Source organism: Lepidothrix coronata, unplaced genomic scaffold (genome assembly GCF_001604755.1).
Source record: "Lepidothrix coronata isolate B3197 unplaced genomic scaffold, Lepidothrix_coronata-1.0 Scaffold85, whole genome shotgun sequence".
Classification (NCBI taxonomy): Eukaryota; Metazoa; Chordata; class Aves; order Passeriformes; family Pipridae; genus Lepidothrix; species Lepidothrix coronata.
This window is the reverse complement of record NW_016690265.1, coordinates 2,587,475-2,596,770: the sequence shown is the minus strand read 5'-3', so window position 1 is coordinate 2,596,770 and position 9,296 is coordinate 2,587,475. Positions and strand designations below refer to the sequence as shown.

The 9,296-nt window shown below is 48.3% G+C and overlaps 1 protein-coding gene across 1 annotated transcript in view; it reads right to left on the bottom strand.

Annotated features, from left to right (window-relative positions):
* Positions 1-292: 292 nt before the first annotated feature.
* The window catches only part of NAT8L (N-acetyltransferase 8 like), a 34,019-nt gene continuing 25,015 nt past the window's right edge, over positions 293-9,296 (bottom strand). Inside the window, exon 3 of the mRNA XM_017820821.1 lies at positions 293-7,192. Within this exon, the coding sequence (XP_017676310.1) occupies positions 6,825-7,192 (368 nt within the window). The 3' untranslated portion in view covers positions 293-6,824. The remainder of the gene's footprint in view (positions 7,193-9,296) is intronic.

Genomic DNA, 9,296 nt, shown 5'->3' with positions numbered 1-9,296 from the left:
CATGTTCCTAATGGTATCACCTTCATTAACTATCTCCCTGGGCTCTCCCCCACGTGCTCATTTGCTTTACAGTGATAATTATTGCTGTTTTAGAATATGTTTCATTTTTCTTTGAGGACTTGTAGCCACTTCCCATTACAAAGTACAGTACATACTATGCTGAACATAGAAAACACAAGACTCATTTCACATCAGTCTTGTACAACGGTGAAGAGATGCAGAGTAAGAGGCTGTTTGGGGGAATCCAAGTTTCTATTTAGGCGTGAGTGAATAAGCCACTGCCTTAAATGTGAGCAGTTCTGGTAAGCAATTTAGCCTGTTTTGTTTTTTTTTTTTTTTCAACTGACATTGGACATTTTCCAAATGCATACCACACATCTGTTTAACACTACCAAAAAAATATTTTTTTTTTCCTTTACCGCTTTTGTCTCAAGAAGACTTTTGCTTTAATAAAATAACACAAGCACACAAACTGCTTAAAGCTAACGGCCCAGCACAATCATAAGTACAACTCACAAAGCAACGGATGCTTTGTTAAACCTAATTACATTTAAAAAAAAAAATCAAATATACATATTACAAGGCAAAAGGATTAAGCTTTGGAGGAAAAGAAATTGAAAACATTGTTAGCTATAAGTTCATTATGCTTATATAGCAGTAGCTGCTTCTGCATTCAAATGTGTTACTTGTAAATAAATTTACAGTTGCATCATGTATTTGTTATGCTCTTGGTCTCACTACTGTCTTCTACTATTTAGATGTTAAAAGCATATTCTCTCCTGCAGGTGACCATTGTGCAATACAAAGACAGCACTGAACAGTGATCAAACTCCAAAAGCTGACTTAGAGCTTGTTATTTTAAACAATACTGTGTTTTGACTAAACTCTCACTTGTTCAAATAATTCTCTTGGGGTTTTTTTTCAGTGAAATGTACTCCCAATCACCCCTAAGGTTGCAGGTTTTGGTAGGAAATAAACATAAGCTCTGTTGTATAGTCTCTAGGACTGGGGGATGCAAGAGCATACCAATTTTTTTCTCAAGATTCTGTGTGGATGTATTTTGAGGGAGAAAAAAAAGAGAAAATTATCCTTTTGCATTTTAAAGCTTATTTAACACTTAGTATTCCTTTGTTTTCTTTACATGGTACAGTATATTCCACTGCAAGACTCCCATTAGTGTGGAATTAAAATGCCTTTATTAAATAGAGTGCATACCAACAGTATCACACTAGCACTAATGAAACACAGGCTCCAGCACAGCAAAAATGAGACTGTTAATTCAGAGGTAACCAGAGGTGGTTCCTGACTTTGTGTGTTTGGCAGTTCGGAATTCCCTGCAGTCAGTCTCTATCCATTTGCACCTCAGCCAGCAAATCTGGCAAATTAAAAGGCAGCAGACCTGCATCACAGATGGGTACAGATCAGCAGCAGCAAGGATTGTGACAAGGCTTTGCAAAACCACAGTTCCCTTGGGAATTCTGATCATGAGATTTTCTGTACTTGCAGCTGGCCACTGCAAGGACAGGGCCTGAGCCCCCCCCAGGCACCAAACACCTTCTGCTCCCAGGTGTGCAGCACCAGGACCCCACCAGGCATATACTGCCCCCAACAGCCACCTGCTGACCCTTGGTCCTGCCTCTCCTACAGAGGGACTTAGAAATTCTAACATCATGACCTAAAGCATCATCCTCATTTCCCATGACAATAAACAACAGGGGGGTGGGGGAAAATGACTCCCCAGGTCCCAACAACCCGGGACAGATGTCCTCAGGGTCATTTGCCCCCTGCATTTGCTGAAAGGCAATGCTGAAACAAGGTCAGATGCAGAGTTGGCCCTTGGGGATTTTAAGAATTTAGATGCATCCATCTTGAATGTAGCAGAAGAATGACTTGTGCCCTGCAAGCTGTGACACAAGTTTCGGGGGTGCAGCTACCTCTGCAGCATCACAAAGGGCAGTCCTGCCTCTGTGCCCCACACCACCCCCACTGCACACAACCAGCTCAGCCCTGCAGTGCTGCTGCACCTCACACCTGAAGAACAGAGCACCCACACAGTCTCCTTTCAACACTGTTAAACTCATCTTGCTTCCAACAAACATCTTAAAAACAAGCCTGTTTGTCCCTGACAGGGTCACTGCTGGCTATCTCCTTCCAGCCTGAAAAGCCCTGCAGCCAAGGCACCCCCTCTCCTCCCTGCAGCAGCACCCACTCCCTTGGCTGCTCCCCAAGCCACAGGGAAGAGCACAGGTCCTGCCACTCGGTCCTGTGTGTGGGTACAGCCTGCAGCACGTCTGGAGAGGGGTAAAGGCTTTCTGAGAAACACTGTCCCCCATCACACATGGGGACAGAGAGGTGAGGGAAAAGAGTGGCTTTCGGCTGATGGGAACACCCCAAAGGCAATGCCCTGAACTTCTCTGCATCTCCCAGCAGAGACACATTACAGTTGCCATTCCCAAGCATTTTGCAGGTGCTGTCTGATTCACAGAGGGAAAACACAGTGTGAATTACAACAAATACGAATTTAAGGGTTTCAAGATAGATGAGAAACCACTTTGTTGGTTTCATTGCTTAGCGTTACTGGCCTGGATCTGTTCAGGGGCCAAGCTTCCCAGAGAGCTTATTGCCAAATATGACATGTGCTGGAGATGCCAGTTTGCTTAGGAGGTACAGGGAGTTCCCACTCACTCCACAGCGAATGGCCCAGGCTGTGCTGGAGGGCTGGAGCAGCCCTGAGGCCCTGGACCTCTGCCACAGCAATGCAATTTTCCCCTTTTTTCCTCCTTTTTTACTTTTTTTTTTTTTAACTTTTGGACATCACACCTGGTTCCTTCCTCGGGGAGAAAGGGCTCTATCCTAGGCCCCTCCAAGCAGAGGGCACTTGAGCAGTGCCCAATGCACTGGGATTAGCAGAAAAAGCCCCATGCTAAGGAGAGAGAAGCCAGGTGAGGAAACTGCACTCCCTGTGCCACCAGCTGGCACACAGTACAAGGGCAGGGGGCTGTGACAGCCCATCTGCACTGTAAAGTAAGAGCAGGCACCTGGCACACCTGGGGGAAGTGCCTTCACATCTCCAACACATCCTCTACCTAAATCTGAAGTGGTCTTACTGGCCACCACATTTACCAACTGAGGCCCAAACCCAAGAGATGCTCTACTCTTCCTCACACTTCAGCCAGAATTATCCTTGGAAAGAGAAATCACGAAAATAAATCAGGAGCCTCCCCTCCCATCTCACATTGACATGAGACTCTGTGGCAATCAAGACTCAAGAACTGGCAATAGGATATCAAAGGGTTTTCTGGCAACAAAACCAAACCCACAACCATCTTGTGCTGCTCTGCATCCACCCAGCCACTGAACTGGGATGGGAAGACTCCGGAGATGATGCTCAGGTCCAGAGAGAGGGCTGTGCTGACCACAGCTATCGGGGGCAGGAGAAGCAAGAAGTTCCCCAAGGGGGGCTGCAAAGCCAGGACTGGGGGTCACAAATCACGAGCTGTGGGATCTTTTCCATGCAGCATTGTTTAAACCAGCACACCCTGAAAGAGGCAGAGCAGACGAATGGATCTGCCAAAGGCAGCTCAGCCTCAACACATTGCCCTGCAAGGTGCACTGTGCTCCACCTGTACACTCACCCAGGCAGCAGGGGCAAGGCAGGCTGGGCCCTGGGGGCAGCAGGAGAGCCTGGCATGGTCCAAAGCCCTGAGGACACACAGAGCGGCAACTGTGTGGCTCCAGAGCTGAGCCTGAGCTATCACATTTAGGGAAACTTCCCTTGAATGCAGACAAAACAACAGTATCACTTGATGCTTTTAAGTCCAACCTTGTCTAATCCTATTCAGAGCAGCTCTGGGTGGGAGAACAGCAACAACGCCGGAGGTCGTGTACCCCATCCCACCACTGCTGCAGGGGATGCAGCCCTGGCAGCCCTCTCTGTCTTCTGAGGAGAGCAAATCCCAGCCTATTTGGCAGCCAGCCCTTTCCTTCAGAAACAAGCTGTCCTGGCTGGAGAGCTGGGAGCAACCAGTTGGATTTCTTCCAAAAAGCCTGGTCACAAAGCAACTGGCAGAAGCGTTAAGGGAATAAATTTGCTTGGCAGCTACCGGCCAAGTGGCAATGACTCAATCCTTATCTGTGCATCTCCAGCTGGGGGAGGAATGCAGACAGCACCTTGAAAGCCATACCTTTCCAAAGCACCTCTTCCCCAGGGAAACTCAACAGGTATTACAGGATCAGATACTGTAATATCATCAGTTAAGGTTTACACGCATTAAAGAAAATACTGGTGACCTGATGGTACTTCTGCGTCTGTGGGATCTGGTGGGATTTATTCCAGTTTTGGATATTCTGACAGGATGTGGAGTTTTATTACAAAGGCACAGGTATCAAATAAAACCAGCAACATTATTTTAATTAAATATCCTAATAAAAAAATTAATGCTCAATTTAGGCTTTACATATTCCTCCCTTATTAAAAGACTAGTTTTTGTTTCTGTTTTCCCTCTGGAAAGGTTTTAGTGCAGTGATTATATAGCAACAGAAAAATAAACTAAAAAAGGCACAAACTGTTTTGTTTTTCTTTCAGCTTTTGCTAACACTTTATATTTGTCTGTTTTACTTCGGTTAATAAATCACTGAATGCAGCAAGAAAATATTCTGCCGATTTCTGTACACTATACAAGAACCCCTACCAACAGTACATTATTTCAGCTTCAGGAGAAATGTACAGCATAGAAAGACTTTTAAAAATATAGTGCCCCATACAGAAATTTTGTTAATTAAACTCATGGTCTCTTGCTACAGTGCCCTTCACCATCCTTGTTTCTCCCCCCTTATTGCTGGGACACACACTGGGACTCTGTCCCTCCAACTCCTTAAAGGTTGGGCCGAGCTCAATCCCACCACTGAAAGCGCTACTGGTGTTGTGCCAAATGGCTCCTCCACCCCCAGCATCAGTGCCCGGTCCATGGCCCAGCAGGGATGGGGTGAATCCCCTCCCCTCTGCTCTCATTCAGCATCACTGGCCATGTCTCAGCGCTGGGAAAGCTTTCGCCTGGAGAGGAAAGGGCAGCTCCCGGTAGGAGTAAGACAGACAGCACCCCCTGTCCAAGGTCCATGCTGTCTGCCCCCACTTCCACCCCATGGCTCCTTCCTTCTAAGGCTCTCCCGCTGATGCTTCCATTGTATTTGCAAGTGAAAGCACGGTTAACACATGCTCTACCCTTTCACCAAGTTCATGACGAGGTGGTGGGGTTACCCCCTCAACACACACACAATACTTCATAAAATAGTAATTATTTTTTTCCCCAGGATTTGAAGGGCTTTTTCCCTTTAAATGTATTAGCTGAGCCAAACCCCTCTACCCACCCCAAATTAAGTGCAGCCAGAAATGGTTTACTGTAATACCTCTGACACCACGCTTTAAAAATTAAAACCTACCGATCTTCTTTTTCCCCAAGACATAATTCATGCAAGGTTGCTATTTGTTTAAATAAGTTATAAAAGTTGATATCTCAGGCTAGAAGAAGCTGTAGTCTTGGTTATTCTTTAGTTGGCAGGCACTGTACATACATACTGGGTACAGACACATGCCGAATCTGCTTTGCATTGCTTTTTGCATTGTACAATTCACAAATCTGACATCATTAAAGCAGTTAATTACCTTTGATGGAAGGCTGCAGTGAGGCCATCTACATTTATCAAACAAGCAGCTGGTTAAGATAATAAGTACGTTTCCCCCCCCACCCCGGCACTCCCCAAAATGCTATTATCTGTCACACGTTGCTTCTCTGAAGTGGTGAGATTTGGTGCGCACATTAATGTGCAAATGTGTTGCCATAGGAACTGCAGCCTCCATTACGCCTCAACGACACCATTCAGCAAAAGCCAAAACTAAAAATAACAACAACAACAACAAAATAACCCTTAAAAATAAAAACAAACAACAAAAAAAAACCCAAAAGGCAGCAAAGAGAAAGTCCAACGCACATGCGGAGTCTGGCCCAGGACTGCAGGTTACACGTGGCTACGGAACAGCACAGGAGATATTTAGGTTTGATCTTAACTTCACACTATGGTACAATGGGGCTCAGTTCAGCCGGTCCGAGTCTGTGCTGGCTTAGGAAGGAGGGGGAGGTGGAGTGGAGTTGTGGTTACCGGATGCACCCAGGGTCTCTCAGGCATTTGGCAGAATGAGGCACATCCAAAAAAAAGTGCAACACCAGTGCCGTGGTGGCAGTGCGATGTGTTTGAGTGCGTGCACGCGCTTTCCTCTTCATGCATTGTAGCAAGCGGGTTGGGGCAGGGGGGCGGGGTTTGCCCCCCACCTTTTCTTTGAAAACTATTAACCAGTAAATAACGGCAGGACGAATGCGTGTTCTACTTTACTGGTGCGTGAAATACTGAAAACTGCATTCAAGTAATATTTCTGCACTATTATGAATGCATCACTATGTTATATTATCTTACATTTGGAAAAGGAGAAGACTATGTACACCAGAGCAAGTGGTACTATTTTGCAGTTAAGTTTCTGTGCTTTACGGAGGTACCTGGGAAGGAGAGGCCGCCGCTCCGCTCTGCCCCGCCGGGTCGCAGGACTCCCAGCACCACCACCTACAGCATGCGAGGAAGGGCCGGCCCATCGAGCTGAACGGAGCAAACCAAAAGGTGACATGAGGGAACAAAAACTCAACCCAAAATTGGCAAATCAACGGTGATGAGAAACAGAAGGGTAATTTATTATTTTTGAAGGGGGAGGAAGAGGAGGAAAAAAAATTTTTTTTTTTTCTCGTTTGTTTGGTTGGTTTTTTTTTTTTGTTTTTTTTTTATTCTTCCCGCAGCTGCAGGCGGTAGCGGTGGTAGCGGACCTGGAAAAACATTCTCTCCAGTAAGGAGCGTGTCATCCCTGGCAGGGCATAATGTTCGACGACACCCACGTGCTTGAACCCCAAGGACTCATAGAGCTTGTGGGCTGCCATCTTCACGGCCGTGGTTCCCAGCACGACAGAGGAGTAGTTGTTGAGCATGGCAAACTCCAGCACTTTGCGGCCCAGGGCCTTGGCGATCCCTTTGCCGCGGTAGTTGGAGTCGACGGACATGCGGCGAAGCTCCACCGTGTTGTCTTCCTCGTTGCCCCGCGCCGCCACGATCCCCACCACGTTGCCGTCCAGGACGGCGACCCAGAAGCAGGAGCCTGTGGGAGATAAAGCAGCACATGTAGTCACCAGCCATCCTGGACAGACAAGTGCCCATTGCCAAACGCACAAGTGGGAGCAGGGCTCGGGGTCCAAAATCACCTGTCACACGTGGGGACTAACGACCTCCATAAATAAGGATCAAACTCTTTTCTCTTGACACACTGAAGGGAATGTTGCTTTACCAAGGAAAATGCACAGCAAAGTCCCTACGAACCAAAGGAAGATTCCCAGGGACCAGGTGTTATGAAGTGCATTTGGCTGCCTTCACAGACAGGAAACAGTGCCCAGCCAATGGTTGTACATGATGGGCAACTTCTGACCTGCTCACAGTCACACTCTCCTGTCCAACCATGCAACTTCACTGCGGCGAGTCCCAGATCCCTCCTGGCACAGCAAAACTCACCCTGGCTGCTTGTTGCATCACACCCTGTGATGAGGGGTTGGCACAGGCAGCCTGTTGTGTTCTTTGCTGCCAAAATCCTCCTTTACTGGAGGCTGCACTTCTCAGAGGCTCTCATCTCCAGGTCAACAGCTTGCCCGAGGCATGGGCAGGACATCATCAGGCTGGACTCGCCAGCTGAGAGTGTGCTCTGGGCAGACCCGTGGCCTCTGAAGAGAGCAGGGGCAGCGCTCGCAGGCAGGAGCTCATGGGGGAGAAGCACAGAGCAGTGCACAAAGCATCTCTGGAGATGTAAGAGGGCAGGATTCAACTGAATGACAGTGAGGATGGGGAAAGGCTGAGCTTCTTTCCCTAATGCTGTGGTGAGAGGCGTGGAGCCAGCTCAGAACAGGATGGGAGCCTTTGTGGTGGGGGATGAGGAGCTGGTGGGGCCTCCCCAGGTCGGGGAAAGCTGTGCCTGCTGTGGGGCAGACACATTGGGACTCATGAGCATGTTGCTTTTCAGGTGTGATGCAATAGCTGTCCTGACTGCTCAGGACTCCCAGTGGCTTCTCCTGCCACCTGCTTCTCCATCCACAAGGACCTGACACGAAAAGTCAAAAAAAGTGACTGCCTGACTTATTTCTGACCTCTCTCCATGCACGTAGGATATGTAAGTGCATTCTCCTCTTAGAGACTTCAGTGCAAAACTTGCCTAAGACAGCTTCAAACAGAAAATCCAAACTGGGCAGCAAGATGCTGGCAGTGAGAAACTGGGACCATTAATGGCATCATAACACCAGCAGGGGAAAACAGCATAAACATCTCCTAGAAAGAGCATCTCCTGTGCACAGTCAAGACCAGGCTCACCCACTCCTTCCCTGGAGGTTGGGGTGCTTGTGGCCAGATCCCCCTTGCTCTGGAGCTACTGCTGCTCCTCCTCTGCTGCCCTGTGCCAGGTGAGAGCCTCTCATGAGCTGGAAACACTGTGCTCAAGCAACTCAGGCCAAACCCACGCAGTTTCAGCAAGCAAAACCAGCCCATCCTCAGTTACACTGGCACTGGTCAGTGGGCACGCTGCTCCGGGGATGAGGATGCAGCTTAAAGAATAGGCTGTGCTTTTGGGGTACAGGGGGGTCAGCACAGTCACTCTGCTGTGAGGTGTCTTGCCCAGAAGAAAAGCACTGACTTTCAGTGCTCTGGAGCAACATGGTTTCATCCAGGGGAAGAGGACTCCATCACAGGAGAAACCCCTGGTGCAGGCAGTGGCCTTCTTTTCCAATGCTAAGCAGAGGAGAACCTGACTTGGGCAGCAGCTCCATCTTTAGCACCAACCCTGCCAATCAACCAAACCCAAATGCACGACACATCTCTGTAAAGACCAGAGCTAAACAGCCCAGGTGGGTGCTCAGGGGTGCACAGCACCAATTCCCCTACAAAACTGGGGGGGAAAATTATTAAAACAATTTGGAGTACTCTGTCACTGGAGGAAAGCAAAGCACTGGAGGGGTGGTGGGAGGTGCCTGCTGCCTGCAGGACAAATGCACCTTGTGACTCTACAAAGCCATCAGAAAGAAACGGGCCAAGGTCTTCCCCATTTCCCTGCAGCACAGCCCAGCTGCCAAGGAAGAGCCAGGTACAAACAAAGGGTGGGGAACCAGCCCAGGTTCACCCGAGCACACCAGGCTCGTCCCCACCTTCAGAGCAATGCACAGCTCCAG